This window comes from Anas platyrhynchos, chromosome 1, assembly GCF_047663525.1.
Source record: "Anas platyrhynchos isolate ZD024472 breed Pekin duck chromosome 1, IASCAAS_PekinDuck_T2T, whole genome shotgun sequence".
Taxonomy (NCBI): domain Eukaryota; kingdom Metazoa; phylum Chordata; class Aves; order Anseriformes; family Anatidae; genus Anas; species Anas platyrhynchos.
Genome location: NC_092587.1, coordinates 44754009 through 44773361, shown reverse-complemented (window position 1 = coordinate 44773361; position 19353 = coordinate 44754009). Strand labels below are relative to the sequence as shown.

The following is a 19353-nucleotide window of genomic DNA, read 5'->3' as shown; positions in this document are numbered from 1 at the left end:
CATCTGTTAGAGTTATGGTGCAGAGAGTGATCAGCAGGAGAAGTAGCCTTCTGTGGTGGTGTGAGGGAACCTGGTGAGAGAAAAGTGACACACTGATGAGGAGGAGACACGTAAGAGAGAGAGATTCTGCAAGTGGAAACAAATATAGCAGTGGGAAACATTTGTCAGGTGTTGTGTGTGTGTAAGACAGAAAGGTGGGAGAGAAGCTGCTTTAAAAAGTTACACTGTAGAACTCATTTTGTTTGCTTTTATTATTATTATTATATTTTTCTTTGAAAAGCAATATGGCAATTGTGGAGAGTAGGGCAAGGAGATTATTTTAGGAAATAAATTCATCAGTTTTATTACTGAGATGATAACAATTCAGTTGTACACCTTTCAGTAACTACTAGCAAGAACAGAGAAAAGTATGTGCCATACAGTTTTAATACCATTTCTTTCTTAACAAATTCGCTAATACATTGTCATGTGTGAAAGATATCATACCTGAGGGTATAGGTGTTTCTACAGCAGAAGCATAGTGTCTCTATAAAGGTTAATCAAAAATGGTTCAAAATATAACATTTCTACACTGCATTTCTTGGACATACTAAAATTTCTGTATTTAAAATATATGGAAGAACAGCCTGCAGTGTATTAACAATTATAATTCCTTAAGTGGTGATATATTGAGAAAGCTTTCTGTAGTTTGGATAATTTCTTCCCATTGTCTACTGCTGTAGAAATAATGGAATTTTCCCCCATTTTTAAAATATATTTTCCAATATTCATTAGGCCCAGCTTTTGGTTTTAAACAAATCCCTTTCAACAAAATGATTGAATTATAAGTTACAGGGCCCTTGGTGTATGAGTCATATTGACTCTTTTCAGAGATCTAATCTAATGGAATTGTAATTTTCCAGTCAGGAAATCTTAGTTATAGAAGAAAAAGTCTAATTATATTGCATTTACAAAGTGTATAGAAAGACTGGGATTATTAATTGAAATGGAATTTTATCTTAGTTTCCTTTTCAATTTGTATTTTTACACTTCCCCATACAAGAGAATAAAACAGATTGCTGTAAGTATACCAAATCTATTGGTTTTAGAGGTATGATAGGTGGTATTTCAATTCTACACCAAAGTTCTACTCTGAATAAGAGTATCTAAATAGTACTACAGAGATAAAAAGCACTTTGATGTCTTCTGTTCCACCTTTGGACTGTGATTTCTCTGCTGCAGCCCTTAGTGACACAACCCCTCTACGTAAAGTGGGCAAAATAAAAGATTCTAGAAACCTTTATACAGTGTTAATTCTCTCAATAGATAACAAAGATCTCAATAGATAACATAGATGTTTGCACTTTCCTATTCTGAACAGTCTGCCTTTTGCTAGCTGAAGACTTCTTAAACAGAATTAATATTTCTTCATCTGTAGAAAAAGATGACACTGTCTATTAAGCAAAGATATTTTTATGGTGGTTTTGATGGAGCAAGAGAATTTGGAGGGGGGACTCTTTGCCAGTGTATGTATTACTTGAAGTCTTGGTTTCATTGTGATATAGAGATCTTAAATTTTAGTATTATTCAGCAAACAATTTTAGGGTTAGCTTCATCACATTGAAACATATGTAAGCAGATCAAAACTAACATTACCTCATTTGATGATGATGTTGGCCTTCAGGCAAATTAAAAAATAAAAATAAAAATAAAAAAAGATTTGTTTGTTTTCTACACCACTAGCTATATCTTCATGTAAGAGCTCTGAACTAGGAGAGCAAATCATCCTTGTCCTCTATCCCATTTACCCAAACCATTAAAATACTGGGCTACATCTGGTGCTGCTTTGCTTTTCTGTGTCATATGGGAGGTGTTTTCATCAAGCGCCTTATGCCAATAGGCATATTATGAATGGCAATAATTGTTTAGAACTGGAGCTAGTGTTTAGGCATCTGCCTTGTCAGTAGCTTGTGCCATGAAGGGATATTTCCTTATTACAACAAATGAGAAGAGAGGAAATCCATAATTTGTCCTTATCATATATTTACCCTGTTTTATTTAAAGAACATCTAGCAAATGAAGGGATTTGTACAGAAATGCACAAAGGATCCAGTATTCTTCCTTCTAGGTTTAGAGATCCTATTACATATTTCAATTTCATCTTCTGTCTCCAATAAATTTCTAATTATGCTATGTTTGCTTAAGAAACTTTTATGTTTCTTCTGTTTCCAGTGTATGTATTTTTAACATCAGATGATTTAATTAAATATGGAAGTCAAATTACTATGAACCTAGATGAGCAGAGACAGATGAAAAATCCTGTAGACTATCAATTATTAGGAACTTCCTCTCTGCACTAGACTCTAAAATTTCATTTTCATGATCAACATGAAACTGATGTGGTGAAGCCAGAACATTAGGATGGATTAGTCTTTAATTCTTGTTGTTTTATATATATATTTTATTTTTATTTTATTTTATTTTTTTGTAGGTAGTCTTACACAGTCTGAGCATGGTTTGGGATTTGGAAAAAATGTAAATCTACCTAAGTGCAGTAATCTGAATTGGAAGCTGAACAGCAGTAATCAAGCCTATTCTCACCATCGTATTTTGCTTTGGAAAGCACTTTCCTTTCATGTAGTAATGGTGTTGTATCTGGAGAGTCAGCTGTTCTACAGTATGTTTTTGCAAGTTTCCAAAACAACTTCCCTTGTAGAATTGTTGTTTACACCCCATCATTGTATCAGATAACTTGGGTATCTTTAGTAAGACTACAGATTGCAGTTGCTCAGAAATTCACTATAGCCATCTTATTGAAGGATATACTATTTGTATAATGGCAGAGAGGAATGGGAAAGTGGCTTCCTCAGTGTCTGCCTTCAAATGAACCAGACAGAATAGTTTTGCAGCATTGAGTTAAACAATGAAAAATGACTTACCAAAAATGGCTCCTCAAACTCTTTCCAGTTCTAATAATACTAGCAGTAAGATAAAGCACAGAAAACTGGGATGTAGCTTGGGGGAACAAGCATCTGAGCTGCCCAAACTCTCAGAGTTTATGAGCAGCTATAACTGGTAATTATTCATGTTCTTCATGGGCATCGTTCTCCTTCATTTAACTGGATCATATGTTTTGTTTGGTGCTTTTCCTTTGCCTGGCGGAATGGGGACCTGTGTTACGTCTGAGAACGTACTGTTAAAGCGGTCTTCTGAGACTTTCCCTTTCTTGCAGAGCAGAGTCAGTCAGCAGTCTCAGAGCACGTTTGCCCTGTACAGCCAGGTGCATGCACTGACTCTGCTACTCCCTCAATGTGAAGAATATCATATCACATTGTGAGTGTGCAGCTGACCTGAGTAACCTGGGGCTACATTATGGCATGTGGTCTGCACTAAAGCCTCTATCCTAACAGTGTAATCTGGACTAGGATCTTCCTCAGCTGTGGTCTTGCTAAATTCACTGGCATCTCTCTTGAGAAAGAATTTTGCATTACACTGGCAAATAGAAAGGTATACAGACTGCAGTTGAGAACTACAGGGAAAGCATTGACATCAAAGACTTTGGTGTCCTGATAAGAAGTAATTCTTATCTTCCTTGAATGTGTGAACTAAGAGAGCCTGAAAAGGAAGTTGAAAAAACAAAAGCCTTCATCTTGGTGGAGCATTAGCAGGTGCTCAGAACCTGTGCTGCTGCAAACACTTCTGCATCCATGTGGAAGGCCAGTTATGGTCCTTACATCCAGAGTGGCTGTGATGCCCAGAGAGGTTGTGAGGTGTCCACCCATGGAGATATTCAACCACAGTTGTGGTTGTGGCTGTCCCTGCTTTGAGCAGGGTTTGGACTAGATGACCTCCAGAGGTCCCTTCCAACTTCATTTATTCTATGATTATATGATAAGCATCTTGTTCAGTTCCTCTAGGTAATTTGTATGCAAAAGCTATAATAAGCCTGCCTGCACATTTTGTGTGTTTGATTGATTATTAAGTTTGTGAAATTAACTGTTTGACAAAAAATAAATTTTTCTGTGTCAAAGCAATGCTTCTCCAACAAGCCTCTAAAAGCAAATATGAATATTTAATAGACGATTCATTAAATGTAAGCATTTTAAACTTCAAAAAATAATTAATGAGACATATATCTATATTGTGAAAATATTGTATGTTTTTTTTATTATTATTATTGTTTTACACTTGGGATAAATCACTGTGGAAGTGCCTGATAAAATGTAATTTAGTAGTACGATATATTTTTCACAGCCTGTGATGCTAAAAGTAGAACATTGTACTTAAGGGACCTTTCTTGGCCCATAATACAAAAAGGTTTGATGATCTCAACTATCACTGTATAAAATATTAACATTTTAAATCTAAAATTGAAATGTGTAACTGATCTCTCATGTAAAGAGTCAATATGAAATAACGTGTACATAAGTAAAAATATATTCTTCTACTCAGATGTTTCACCTATTTGAATTTTTAAACCTGCAAATAATTAATTTCATGTGTTTGTACTATCTTCCAGTCCAGAAGAATTAAAAGATGAATCCCATCAACTGTTTGTCAGATGAAATCCATGTGATTAGCTATTTTGTCACAGAAATCTTATGCACATATGTCAAACCTGCACTCAGTATTTACTAATGGGATTATCAAGAAATGTTTTGTCATTGCCTCACAGATAGTTCAACCTCTTCCATTAAGATGGTCATGCTGCAGGTATTTTTAATCCTTTTTCTAGGAAGTGGAGTCCAAGTCAGAATATTGTTTCCATGGTAGATTTACTACGTCTATGTTACATTACTGGGACATTCATACTCTCCACTTTAAGTGAATGCAGATGGCATTAGATAGGATTAAAGGCACCCTTTCTCACACTGTTTCGTAACTCTAAGTAATTTGTATCTCTTTATTGAAGACTCTAAGCTCATTGTTGCACAGTAAACTTGAGCAATGAGATAATATTTGCATTTTGCTTCTACTGAGGTAACCTACCCTGTTCTTTAAGTTCCCTCTCCACTCACACTTTTGTCTACATGAAAGGGCATTTGCAAACATTTCCCCTTGTTACTAACTCTGTTCTGCTCCAGCAGTGAGATTCTGTCAGCTGATGCCAGAAATTAAGCACTGTAACAATGACACCTGCTCTGAGCTGAATTAGATGACACATTGCCTGAATGCTGGCAATAGCCAGTCACCTGCTTGCATTACTAACTCCAGTGAAGCTGAACTTCTGGAATTATTTTGCTAAGTAAAGATGAAACTTTACCCTATCATCAAATTATCATATCAAAGTCATATTAAATTGTAATCACCTATCTCTGTCTCCTTATACCAAGTCATTCTATATTTTATACATGTTCTTTCATGTAAAAATTGTTTTATTAACAGCTTTCTATTGATTAGTCCGTCCGTCCGTCCGTCCTTCCTTCCTTCCTTCCTTCCTTCCTTCCTTTCTTCCTTCCTTCCTTCCTTCCTTCCTTCCTTCCTTCCCATATGGTTTCTCATAAGTCAAAAACCTCTTAAGACCTTGGTTTAAATGTGAGCAGTATATTCCACTTTTTCAACAAGCGTGTGCTGTGATTGTAAAGAGGTATTTGAAAGATATTGGCACTATTATTTACTACTTTCCTTAGATCCATGAACATGGATCTAAGTGCAGATTTATGAGAATATCATTGATTTTCATTAGAATTTGAAAAATTTATCTTTCAGTATTAACATTTGACTGTCAGTGTTCTCAATAAATACAGCTTCAGCTGACCCTGCTGTAGCTTTCTTGAAAAGTACTATTAAAAAGTACTAGATACTCTGATGTGAATATCCTGCATAAAAACCTCTATACACTACATACAACCCATAGGAAAGAAGACAGTAGCAGTGAATGTGTGTACAGGCCAGAAGGGAGTCGCAGGCAAAACCAGAAGGAAACAAGAGGAAAAATAAGATGACAAAATCCCTATAGAGCTCCATGTGCTTGAGGAAGAATCAGGAAATGGGAGGGGTGACACAAAACAAGAATAAATATTGAACACCACCCTAGCTAAGAGTATGTAAGTACTTACCTAGGGGTAATGTACGCACTTTTGAAAAGTATTGGCAGAACATCACTGCTGCTTGTCCAGTTCTATGGAATTACCTTTGTGAATTTACATTTACTTTGTTTTTGCAGAGGAAGAATGATTTAATCAGCTATATTTGGTAAGGTTTGTTTTGTTTTTTTTTTCCACCTGATTCACTTGACATGGCAAATCAGTCTGTGCCAATAACGTAACAGTAATTTTCAAAAAGTGGGACTTATGGAAGTTACTATTTAATACTCTGTACTGAGACATCATATGGAGCTTCATATAGAGGAGACTGTTATCAGGGGAAGAACATTGATTTTCTCTTATTTTCTGGATTTTTCTGCATGTTGTTCCTAACAAAAATAAGCTGTTTGCCCGTAATTATGGCATTCCCATTCTGGCTTTTTAAGTTGCCTTGTCGGGTCTTCCTAATGTAGGTAAGGTTTAAGCCTGGTTGCTGGGTCTGTTACAAAATCTTTTTCCTTCTTTTACTTTGATAAGGAAGACTAAAATGTGGGAGGAGTCCTAGTCCTGAGTTTTGTTTCCTTAAATTATGTTAAGGAAAACACATTAATGGTAAATCCTGGTTTGTTTTCCTTTCACATCTTTTCCCTGTTGATGTACATACATAACTTAGAGCATTGATATTTGCAGTTGTCTGCCTAGTAGCCTCAAGGCAAATAAACAATTACGCTCACCCAAACATGAGTCCTACATGAGTCCAATTCCTACATGAGTTGTTTTTGTCTTAAAAAGACTTGACAATATTATTGATAATGAACAAAAATGTCTTTGTTGTGGGAGGAGAGTGTTCAAGAGTATATTTGACAAAGGACACTAATCTCCAGCCTTGATCCTTAGAAAAAGCCTGCAAATACTGCAAAACGTGGGCTTTTCAAGAGGTGTTCAATGTCAGCATAACTTTTCTTCCATTCAGACTAACAATGATAACTTCAGAAAGAACAGAGTCAGGTCAATAGTGAATATATATTTTTAAATCCTGGACCTAGAATGCTTGTGGGAGTACACGTGAGTTTGATAACCAGAACTTAAATTAAAACAGCAGTTACCACCACTCTGTTTCTAGACATGAAAGCCTGTTTTCAGAAAAAGAAAAACCTGCCCTTTCTTCACAAATTTTCCTTGGCCTATCTGATGACTGTAACTCGCTAAAGAAGATGTTTATACTTTTGGAGTTATGTAAATGGCCCCGACATTAGTCTCTTCCACTCCTTACATAGTGATACCAGAGAAATATGGTACTTACTTTTTGAGCACATCTGTGTTAGATTTGTTTTCTTTGGAAACACAGTATCTGTACAAACTTAGTCATATAAGAGAAATATGGTCTTGCTAGTTGGGCAAGTCTATTATACAGGGGCCTATGGCACTACATGTATTCTGGGATTAGCAGCAGTGATACAGTGCTAGAAGTGATTCGTCAGTGAAGCCGGAAAGGTTGGGAATTAAGGAATATCTCTGATACTGAAGTATGGGCTACTAAAACATCTACTTTTGATTATTCAATACTGATTTAGTATTTTCAGGAATTGCATAATATGATTGTTTCAGATCAACTGAAAAAGGAAGTAGGTGAGCAGGAAGAAGGAGGAAAAAATTATAGCTTGTGAAAAATAGTAAATGGATGAAACTGAGGACTGAAACTCATTGTATATTAACTATCTGTAAGCCAGACTGTGGTGATTTTAATTTTATTGTACAAGACATTCTATCATGTTTAGTAGTGACTTGTCTGTACTAGGTTAAAGGTTGGACCAGATCATCTTAGAGATCTTTTTCAACATGAATGATTCTAAGATTCTGTGTTTTGAGGATCAGGTTTCAATTAAACTAAATACACGTTGCTAGTGTGTTTAATAAGAATTTTAAAAATATATTCCTGTAAGAAATTGTTTTATTAAGAATGCCTTCTTTGCACTGAATATTCGGAACCTTATCTTTGAGAGCAGTTTGCTGTAAAATTTTAGAATGTAGTCTTGTTTTTGTGTTATCTACTTGTTAAAGTCTCATAGGCAAATTAAAGATAATTTTCAAAATATAAAGGAAAACATTATTAAGGGTCTGATTTGAAATCCATAGAAGTCAATGGAAAGATTACAGCTGAATTCAATGTCTCTGATGCAACTCTCTTGAGGGCATTTTTTTGCTGTTCTATCATTTCATGTTGAAATATTTTGCAGGAAGTTACCAACAGAACAGTGAGATTATTTTTTTCTGAAGTTTTTAATACCAAAAATTCACTTGTTCTACCATGCACTACATCCATTTTTTTCTTACAGCTAAATAATAATTTGGCTACAAATATTTCTCTGTGTCCATTTTTGAGGACTCAAAAAATTCTACTTGTTTAAAAAAATGTTTTCTCTGTAATGACTGTTTGGTTTTGTTTTGTTTTCCTGTTTCATTGTTGTCATTGGTTTGTTTTGTATTGGTCTGTTGTTTTTGTCTGTGCTAAGAAAAGTCATATATATGTATCTTAACTGCTAGCAATAATGTTCAGGCTACTCCAAGGATACAAACATACTACGACAACTCAAACAATTTCTACATTTATCAGAGTAGTGGAGGGAAGAATCAAGACATCAAGAATACAAATGTCAGCCTTCAACCCTTATAGTCACTGCAGCTTCCAAATAAGTGATACCAGATTTAAGTGCAACATACCCCCAGTATGTTGTAATAGCTAAGAATGAATGTGAGAAATATTGAATATACTACAATGTCTAAAAGACTCGGATATCATCCCTAAAGCCTAACTAATCTCTAAACTAACAAATTTCTTGCCTGGTTTCTCAGTCCTCACACTTTCTTTTTATTAAAGCCTGTAGACCTTCACCCATTTCCTGGGTATTCCTCAAATTCAGCCAGTGGTAGTTGTCCCTGTTAATGTGGTACATTTCGCTGTTTCAGGCTGTATTAAGTGCAGATTTATGAGAATATCATTGATTTTCATTAGAATTTGAAAAATTTATCTTTCAGTATTAACATTTGACTGTCAGTGTTCTCAATAAATACAGCTTCAGCTGACCCTGCTGTAGCTTTCTTGAAAAGTACTATTAAAAAGTACTAGATACTCTGATGTGAATATCCTGCATAAAAACCTCTATACACTACATACAACCCATAGGAAAGAAGACAGTAGCAGTGAATGTGTGTACAGGCCAGAAGGGAGTCGCAGGCAAAACCAGAAGGAAACAAGAGGAAAAATAAGATGGCAAAATCCCTATAGAGCTCCATGTGCTTGAGGAAGAATCAGGAAATGGGAGGGGTGACACAAAACAAGAATAAATATTGAACACCGCCCATGATTTCTTTATTTCTTACCTGAAAAAGTAAGCCGTGGTGGCTGTTTTCTTTTTCTTTTGCAGTCATCTCTAACAAACAGTGACATCATCTTTGTGAAGTTGCATGCCCCTTGGGAGGTCCTGGGCAAATACGCTGAACTAATGAATGTAAGAATGCCTTTCAGGTAGGTGTAGTTGTATTTTGTCTTCACACTTTACTGTAAAGCTAAAGTAAAAATAACACCAAAATGCACATGGAAAGCTCATCTAAGATACCACACATCCTTTGAAAATATAAATGGAGCACCATAGATACCATAGTCATTGATCTTTCTTGTTAATGCCTGCAATTTCAGTAGAGTATTGGTTTGAAATTAAGGTGAGCTGTAGCAGTGCAGCTGTTTTCATGGGGTATTCTATCCTTAGGCCCTTTAACCCCTTCACTGCTGGAGCCCCCTGCATACTTGTGCGCTGCTGTTTTTTAAATGGACATTTCATTGAAATCAATGGGAGGTCAAGAAGATCCAGGTACGTAAGGCAGCACAGAAAGTGCATGTCTGTTGGACGTATCTGGTATGTTCAGCACCTGTAAATTTTCTGCTTATATAGTGCATAGTTATGGAAATGCAAATTATAAATAAGTATCACGTCTAATAGGAGAACAATTCAGACTACAAGTGCCTTTGCCTGTGGAGAAAATAAAGAAATTGTATAAAATGTCACTGACAACCAAATTAATTTCACATAATCATTCAGATTATTTTTATAATATATTTTATATCATTTGCATGTTGAGTTATGAAATTTTCTCTGTAAAATATCTATTTTACTCTGCTGGTTACCAGAAAGTTTAAAATAGCATGAAGATTTCCACTTGAATTGACCAAAACCCCTGAACTGAGAGGTCTTGATTCTTCTTTCAATTAGCAGGGTTTATAGATGCATAACTCCATTGATTTTAATGGAATTACTCCTGAGCAAGAAAAGGATCAGACCCAGAATATACAACTAGTGAGTTTGTGCCCTTTGCAGGAATTTCTGTTCCTGTTTTCTTCTTACTTAAGGATGACAAATGCCTCTGGTATGAGACATGCTGTAGTTTTACAGAACTTGCTATGAAAAAATGGATAAGAATTAAGGACAAAAATGCAGGCTTATTTTCTATGTCTGTATGCTTAGTTTTATTTTGTTTTGATTTCATTTACACAGCAAATCTGGGTTTATCTGGGCTTCTAGTGCTAGAGAAAAACATAAAAGCTATCACAGATCATTACAAAATATTCATATTCTTTTTTAGAAAAGTGTTCTAGCCACATAAAAGATGGACTGTGTCAAAAGTGTACCTCCTCTGTATTCTCTGGCATTCCTTGAGATGAACCTGGCCCAGTAGAAGGATAAGGTCCCATGATTAAGAAGTACACCAGGAACTCAGATTTTAGTCACAGTGAGCAGCTTATTCTTTCCTGATCTGAAGTCTCTGCTTTGAGATCTATTTCTCAGCAGATAGCAAATCAGGTGCCATACAGAAAGATGTCCACAGGTTCATTCTTTTCTTATCCACAGTGTTGCTAAAAGGAAATTGTGGTGATTTATTTTTTATTTATTTTTAAGGCAGGCTCTTAATTTTTATTTTAAGAGCAACAAAGTTGTTTACCATTTAAAAACAAGAATCAGCATTTTTCAAAATGTACACTATTCTAGACTGCCTGTTTCCAGAGACCCTTGTCTGACCCCTGTTTTAAGGGTTGCTGATTACTTACAGCTTCCAGTAAGTTTAGGTTGAAATTGTCCAAGGTCCACACATCACTTGCTGTGAAGGTGATGGGTCAAATCCTGACAGTTGTGGTGCTGCTATAGTCACATAAGAAGAGAGCAAGAGTAACAACAGAGTGGGACAGGAGGTGGACAGCCCATTCTGGATCTACACAGAATGGTTTGGGGCCACTCCACCTGGGTATTGTGAGCCCTACAGGGCCCATCAGAAAGCCGGCCAAGAGAGTGTGTTCAGCACGCATCTGCTTGTGCACCCTTGTCTGCTCACTGGATCCCCACAGGCACTCCCACACAGCTTATTGCACTGACAACAAAAATCAGCAATGCCTGTCTGAGGGGCAGAGGGGGTGGCTGTATCCTGGGGTGGATGCTGAGCACATACTCATTTGTTTGTGTAGCCTGTATTCTGTTTCTGGGAATGATACTCCAGCAGCAAACACTGGTCCCTGTTGTCACTACATGTATTATTGGCATATTGCAGCATCAGGCACTACTTCCCTGGCTTTTCTAAATAATTTCTCTTGCAAATCAAATGCAGTTTTTGTAATTCACTAGTGGATATGAGATGCATAGAGGATAATTTATCCGTGCTAGTATTGGTCCTTTAAAATTCCTGCACCTGTTTATGGACATCTTGGAAATAGAAACATCTTTGGGTCCCTGTCTTTCACACATGACAAGTAGCAGAAAAAGAGAAGACAGCGTGAAAGCGATGATCTTCTTGCAATTCAAATGCCACCAGAGTCTGTGTGGCTTTCCTGTGACAGTTCTGTTAATCTCTCTTTTAGTCTCTTCCTCCACCTCTTACAGGCTTCTGTCTTCAATCTCCTTTCCTTCCTTGCTAGTTCATACTGTAACTGACGATGGGTTTTCTTCTCGACTGGCTTCATTTTTGCTGTTCTTCCAGGAGAAAAATCTATTACCTGCACCGCCGATACAAGTTCATGAATAGGTGAGTACAGTTCTTATGCTAGTTCAACTTATGTTAATTTGAACCTGATAATTAATTGTTAAGGTCAAGCTGGAAGTAAAAGGTTATTAGCTGTATTTGTAGGAAGGTTGGAGGGAGTGATCGCACAATAGAACATATGCAAAAACATCTAGAGCAGTTATGTTTTTAAGACATCTGCCATGTGAAATTCATTTTACCAGTGTTGCCCTGTTGCCCTTTTTAGGAACAAGGAAATGTTTTCCAGTTGATGGCGTCTTTTTTTTTTTTTTTTTTTTTTTTTTTTTTTTTTTTTTTTTAAGGAAGAATAAGTGAGTGAGTGCAAACACTGTCTTTTCATGTAGCTCATTAGGGAGTTTCTTAGGGTTAAAATACCACAGGTACTGCTTTATTTTTTCATTTCCATACACCTTACCTACTTCTTACAGTGATGGCATTATTTATTTATTGCTTCCTCTGTGGGGATGCTTAGTACTTCGTTGGTAGATAAAAAGGCGATGAACCAAATTCATCTCTGGTGTGAGCTTAAGAGATGAATACTTTTGAAGGATCTTTGAAGTTCTTTCACTCAATTATTAAATATCTTAAGGTTGGGTTTGATGTGTTTTGTGCCTGACTTTATGGAATAAAAAACTTCCAGTGCCACAGTTTGCATTTTCGATATCTCAGACAATTGAATGAAAATGTCTCAAAAAAGACTAAAATATGTATAAAAGCTCTGCAAAGACCAGCTCATACATTGGCATTTAATGCCACAGTGCTGTTGATGCAGTTTTCAAAAGGCTCTAACGTTTGATTTACTGTCTCACTCTTAAGTCAATGGAAGAACTCCCCTGAACTTCTGAGAGGGAAGAGTTAGATTTGAAATATCTGCATATTGGAGTAAAACAGCTGTATTATTCTGCAGATAATGTCACTAAATGATCATCCATGGGAAGATAAATGATGTATTATCACTCTGCTGCATGAGCATATTAAAAAGCATTTCATATATTAAATCCCATCACAATATGGTGGTGACTTGAGAGTACCAGCACTGATCTCACATTATGATATTTGCATTTTTACACTGGCAAACACCAAATGAGCTCTTCATGAGAGCTAAGAAACACACGCTGTTCTTCTGAAGTTTGTCAGTGTTCCCCCAACTTGCCACTCCCACTTTACAATGAGTACATAGCACCTGTTAGTTTCAGAGTTTGTCATGATTTTAGTTAAGACATGGTTGTTTTCACTACAGCAATAGACTAAAAGGAAGGAGCAGGTAAATATTCTAACATTTATATATACCATATGAAATTTTGCCATACGTTCATTTCCTCTTGAGTCAACATATAATTTGAAGTTAGAAATAGTGTAATCTTTTTCTGTGGGTTTGTGGTTTTTCTTGCTTCTGAGTGATGACAACACTTGACTAAATTCAATTTTTATGTTCAGGTCTATGAATAGCTACTTGAGGCAGAAAATCTATAACTGAATAGTCCCAGTGGGGAAAAAAAGGAAAACATATTCAGCTCTATTTTCATTTATGTAAAATTCAGATTTACAGCTTCAATAAAACTGTCTATTTCCTCTACCTTTAGTTCAATGAAGATTAGAAGCAAGTGAAACTTTGATCCATTTTTATGAGCTAAGCTAAAATTAAATTGGCATTTAGTCAAAATTTATTTTAAAGAGGACTTTTGTTACAGGGCAAAGTCCAGAGCAGATCTCTTGCAACTTGTCAGTCACACTTGAATTTTCTTTCTGAAAAAAAATCTAGTGATCCCTAAGTTTTAAATAATAAAACTCCTCTAATATAGTCTAGAGTAAAGGGTGGGTACCAGGTGCATACACAGTATCTAGAACTCTACCTGGGCTGTGGTTAAAAAATAAACTAAGACATTATCTAGCACTACAATATGCATAAAGCTTTTTCAGAGTTGAGGCAAAAATAAAATCAATCTCAATTCAAAGAAATTGTTTTTATTTTCCCAATTTCCTCTTTCTTTTGAAGAAAAATAAAAAATAGAAATAAAAATAAAAAAGAAAGAAAGAAAAAGAAAAATATTCTATCTCTACCATACTTTCTAGCAAGTAAAGTGTTTCTCTGAAATTGTTTGAGAAACCCTTTGTGTGATTTAAGAACACCTGTTTTCACAAAGAGGCTACTGAGTATAGGCTAGGCCTGGAAAGCAGAGGCCAGGTCAGGACTGACATGGAACAGACATGGCTTTGAGACAACCATGTGAATGAAGACAGTGCATTTTGGACATGTGAGACTAACAAGTGTTTTAAAATGGAATTTAGGAAGGAAATGTTTCCACTCTCCTCATTCATTCTGGCTCCCTACCATGCCTCCTCACTCCATGTGCAACACTGCTCTTGTGTGGGTTGTTCTGCCTTCCAAACACCATCCCCCTATCCAGCTGAGTATATTAGCACCTGGTGCTGCTCCATAAGGGAAAATGAGGCCTGGATTAGCCTTGAAGAAACAATTAAGTACAATATGTTTTTAAAACTGTGCCTCTTTTCTTAAGAGAGAGGCTTGTGTAGAATACAAAGCCTGCACTGCTGGCTCATGGTACTGTTGAAGTGGCCTGGATGTATTTTAAGTTTGGTCGTTTTTCTTTTCCTAGGGAAAAAAAAAATATATATATATATATATATATACATATACATATATATATATACATATATACATACATATATATATATATATAATTTTATATTATATATATATATTTATATTATATATATTATATTGTATTTTTATATTTTTATTATATATTATATATATATATATTATTTTTTATAATATCTATATATATATATTTTTTTTTTTTCTTCCAAGGGATGGTTTTGCTGTACTCTAGGATGCAAGCTTTGCAGAAAGGCCTTGCATCCTTTCCAGACCTGGTTGCCAGCAGGGAAGGAGTATGCTCTCTGAGCATGCCAAGTAATCTGAACCTTGCAAGTGGCAAACCAGTCAAATACAGGGTATGCTCAATGAGAAGCTGACATGAATAATGTAGTTTTCTCAAGTGGGGAAAGCACTCTGTGCGTGCCTGCATGCGCTGTGATAAACCTGCAGTATGCATATCTCAAATGTGCACATTGACTTGCAGGGTGAATGGGAAAGGATTGCAGATTGGCAAGGGTGTTAATAGCTTAGAGAATTCAAACAATTTTAGTCAACAAATAAGCATAGACTGGGATATTTAGAAATTCCTCTTCCCTTTTCCACACCCAGGGTCACTAAGCCTGCTGAACACAGTGTAATGCAGGGCTTGTAACCTTTACAGAGGAAGAACTGAAGGCCAAGAAAGAATGAATTCCCCGGGAGATAACTTACTTTTCCCTTGTCACTCCTATCAGTCTCTGCACAGATTGGCTCAAGGCTGACAGTCTTGAGAGGACTAGTGGAGACTTATAATAGGTCTGACCCTTTGCAGTGCTGGGATCTGACAATGTCTCACCTGCACTCAGGCACAGATATTTGCAAACTACCTCCATCTGCACTCTGAACTGCTGGGCTGGTGTGAACAATGCCCAGTAAGAGTTTTTATTAAATTTTGTATAAGCCTTATGTCATGCTGACATACACATTGCCATTCTTCTGAACAGTCACAATGGTTAGTTGGAGTGCCTGTTCCCATGCTATTCACAGACGGAGAACACACAAATGGTACCAAAACAGGTAGAGCTCATGTGATTACAATTTTGCATGCCCATATTTAAAAATTAGCATTAGCTTTCCTATTGAAGATAACTTGAGCGGAGAAGGTTGAATATTTAAGGAAATATTATATGCATTTTAAATAGAACTATGTCCTAATTTCATGTCACTGTCCCACACACTCAGTTATGTGTATATGAATTACCCTCCTTCAAAGTGACTGCGCAGGACTTAGAGCATTTTTTGGAGTCAAGGAAGAACGTGCATGTCCATAATTTGTTGTCTGATTTTTGGGGGCAGAGATCACTGGTTAGGAACTGAAGGTGTGAGGGAGGGTAGGTCTCATTTTGACAGACCCATCTCATCTTTGTTATGTTTTTTCATCATAATGTTTTAGTTTGGATGTGAATTTGTTTTAGATTTTCTTCTCCTGTCAGCTCTGATTCTTCCCTTTACAGTAATTTTAGTACACATCTTGGTGTGAGTGCCCTTGTGATTAAATCTACCCTTTCTCCAACTTATTCTTAGTTTGCTTTCACCTTCTAAATGTAAGGATCTGTGCAGCTGTCACCTATTAATCTATACACTGAGTATTTTGTTTTTGTGGAGGCAGTAGTATTGCAAGACACAGTTAAACCAAATGAACAAAGTAGCCTATGTTGTATACCATCAGCTGCAAGGTAAGAATCTGTAGAGAGCAGTAAAAGCATGCGGTTTGCTGGGGTTTAGGTTCCAAAGATCTCTGTCACAATCTGGGTTATTCTAAGGTTTATATGTCCAAAGTCTAATGTGTAGTTAAGCCTGAAATTTAAAGTAACCGAAATGAGAATAAAGGTTTAGAGAGTAGTCAAGAGCTTAATGAGTATGGCTTTTTAGGAGTGTGTTACATTGGCATTGCTTTTCTGTTGAGACAAAATAAGATGTTTCTCTACTAAAAGCTTGTTATTAATAATCAAGTTCAGCATGTATAATTCAGTCTTCCTCAAAAAAGTCAGACATTGCTTCTTTTGTAGTTGTAAATATTAAGTGGTCTAGTTTGCCAATAGATGTTCTTTGTAAGAGTTCTGCAATGCAATGAAAAAGCAAGATATATCTCATTCACTGTCTCAAATGCTCACACTTTTCATGTTCTGCAGGATCGAGAAACAAATAAGCAGGTTTCGAGGATGGTTACCTAGAAAGCCAATGAAACTGGATAAGGAGACACTGCCAGACCTGGAGGAGAATGACTGCTATACTGCACCATTCAGCCAACAAAGGATCCATCAGTGAGTACTTTATTATATCATGGCATCATAACTTAATTACAAGATACATTTTTTTCCTTCTGGATTCACCTTGGAAAAAATCAATTTCTTAGTTCATGTCTTAAAGACTAGTGTCTTCAGATTAGTTCTTTGTCACACAAAGGGACAGAGTCTTGAGAGAGCATAAAGTCTGCCTACATTTCTAGTAATTAAAGGTCCAGCTTAAAGCTAAAAGAAATCAATGGAAAAGTTCCTTTTGATTCACTGGAATTTCAATTATATGCTTAAAGTAGTCAACTGGCTAATTCTCTCTTGGGACAGAACTACAGTTTTTCTTTGTGTGTTTAAGATGTGATTAAAACTTATTCAGCATTTCTGTCTTTTATATAATCAATATTTGTCCTTTTAACACTGATGGTCAAAATAAACTGATATTGCATTTCATTCCTAGTTGTGCCTGTAAAACAAACAGAACTCTAAAAAGAGGACTGTGTTGTTTTGTTTGAATTTCTCTGCCTTTTACTTCAACAGAAGCAATGCTTCTTGCATAATGCCAGTATTAAGGTCTATCAGTTGCCCTTGTCCAAGAATACCAATGGTATCAGTATTGCACCAATGTTACAAAAGAATTCATTTGATTAGTAGAAGCCTTTACTCTCTTGCAAAATGAAAAACAGAAAAAGGCTTAGCATTGTTTTCAGATACCATGTTAAATTTTTAAAGATGGCAAACTTTGGAGAAAGAGTGTGTCTTATGGTTAGTTACTGGGCCTGTGATATTGGGAACAATCACTGACTACCTCAAAACAAAATCACAGAGAATAGGCAGCAGTGACCAAGGTACTTACAGAAAACTCATGTGAAGTGGAATGAGTCACAGGCAGCTCAAAGACTAAAAATATGAAATATGTGATTTTATTTAGGGAGAAGACAAGTATAGTTACTGCTCTTTGAATAAACATTTCATTAAAATGCCTCACTTTGAATGAACAGTTTTTCAGGGAGTGGATTTATTTATTGCAATAGGACTGAATAAAATAGATGTCTTCTGCTGCAAGTAGTGTCTTTTCAAATACAGCAGAAAAACAAAAACAGGTGCAAATCTCCAGGGAAATTTCAGTAGAAGTGTGCTCTTAGCACCAGTCACCAGCCAGAGTTATCTCCACTAAACATCTGTGCCCTGAATAGACATCGGATTCAGGCTAGAGAATCTTCTGAGATTTAAGCAAAAAGATGTTTTGGTTATTTCACCCTGTAATAGGAAGAGTATGTGCAGACCAGTGGTAATTAAATATATATATATATATATATATATATATATATATATATATACACACACATATATGTCTGGACTTATGTTTTTATTAATATTAACTGTTAACTGTCCTTAAAATTATGGCATGTGACTTTGTCTGTGTGTGTGGCTGGAAGGAGAATTGGCATATATGAACCAGAGTATTTTTTTATATTTTTGTGCCTTGCTTATATTTAAATTAGTAAACTAGCAAGCTTTTTAGTAAATGCTGGTCATTAGCATTCCTGCTGTTGTTTGGCACTTCTTTTATATCATTACAGACTTTAAAGCTCTACCCCACAGCAGGTCTGATATTTTCTGGTTTGCTTTCTGTTTAGTCTACCATTCCTGCTGTGTGGGGACTGATATAATGCTGGCTGAGCTGCCTTCGTGCCCTGCAAAGGTGCTGGCTCTTGTACTCCCCTTATGCTTCAGTCTGTTGCCTGTATCTATCTGTCTTATTATTCTTCACCAGAATTTTGAAATCTAATGACTCGTTCAATATTTGTCAAGTGAATTGCATGCAAGTTTTTAATTGTTCCAAGAATTTCAGGGGATGCTGGTAAACAGAGCATTTCAGGAATATCTTTAGTATATACTTCTAATCTTTGCTGGTGGAGTGCGAGTATCAAATATTTGGAAATGTAGAGATAAACTGATTTTAGAATTCTTTTTAGAATTATTGTATTAGTATCAGTTACCAGTCCAAAAGTGTATTATGTTGAGGTTCACTTTATATAAGTTGCTGCTTACTTTATGTAAATTTCTGTTTCTTCCAAGATATAGATAAACATTCTGTTGAAAAACCTGTATACAACCTGCCAGAACATCAAATATAGGGAAAGTATGCGTAGAAATTGTTGATTTATGTATTAATGTTGATGTGTCTCTCAGCACATATTAAATGATGTAACAAATATTGTGACTGGCACCTTCATTTTTCTGGGTCTGTTGTGACAGATGGGGTTTGATCAGTAAGAAAATAATTTCTCTTTCATATCTACCCACTTCTATGTATTGTAACCTTCACAAAGACTGCACTGTTAATTGTTCCCTACTGAGAAGAGTAACAGAAACACTCCAAAGT

General features: G+C 35.9%; 1 protein-coding gene across 4 annotated transcripts in view; it reads left to right on the top strand.

Moving 5' to 3' along the window:
* Positions 1-19353, top strand: part of ANO4 (anoctamin 4) — a 227228-nt gene that overhangs the window by 148407 nt on the left and 59468 nt on the right. For 3 of the 4 annotated variants that reach the window (XM_072036105.1, XM_072036106.1, XM_072036108.1), the window contains 4 exons: positions 9431-9531; positions 9773-9874; positions 12027-12071; positions 16863-16994. In XM_072036105.1, coding sequence (XP_071892206.1) covers positions 9431-9531; positions 9773-9874; positions 12027-12071; positions 16863-16994 — 380 coding nt within the window. The remainder of the gene's footprint in view (positions 1-9430; positions 9532-9772; positions 9875-12026; positions 12072-16862; positions 16995-19353) is intronic. The other variant, XM_072036113.1, reaches the window with a different exon arrangement.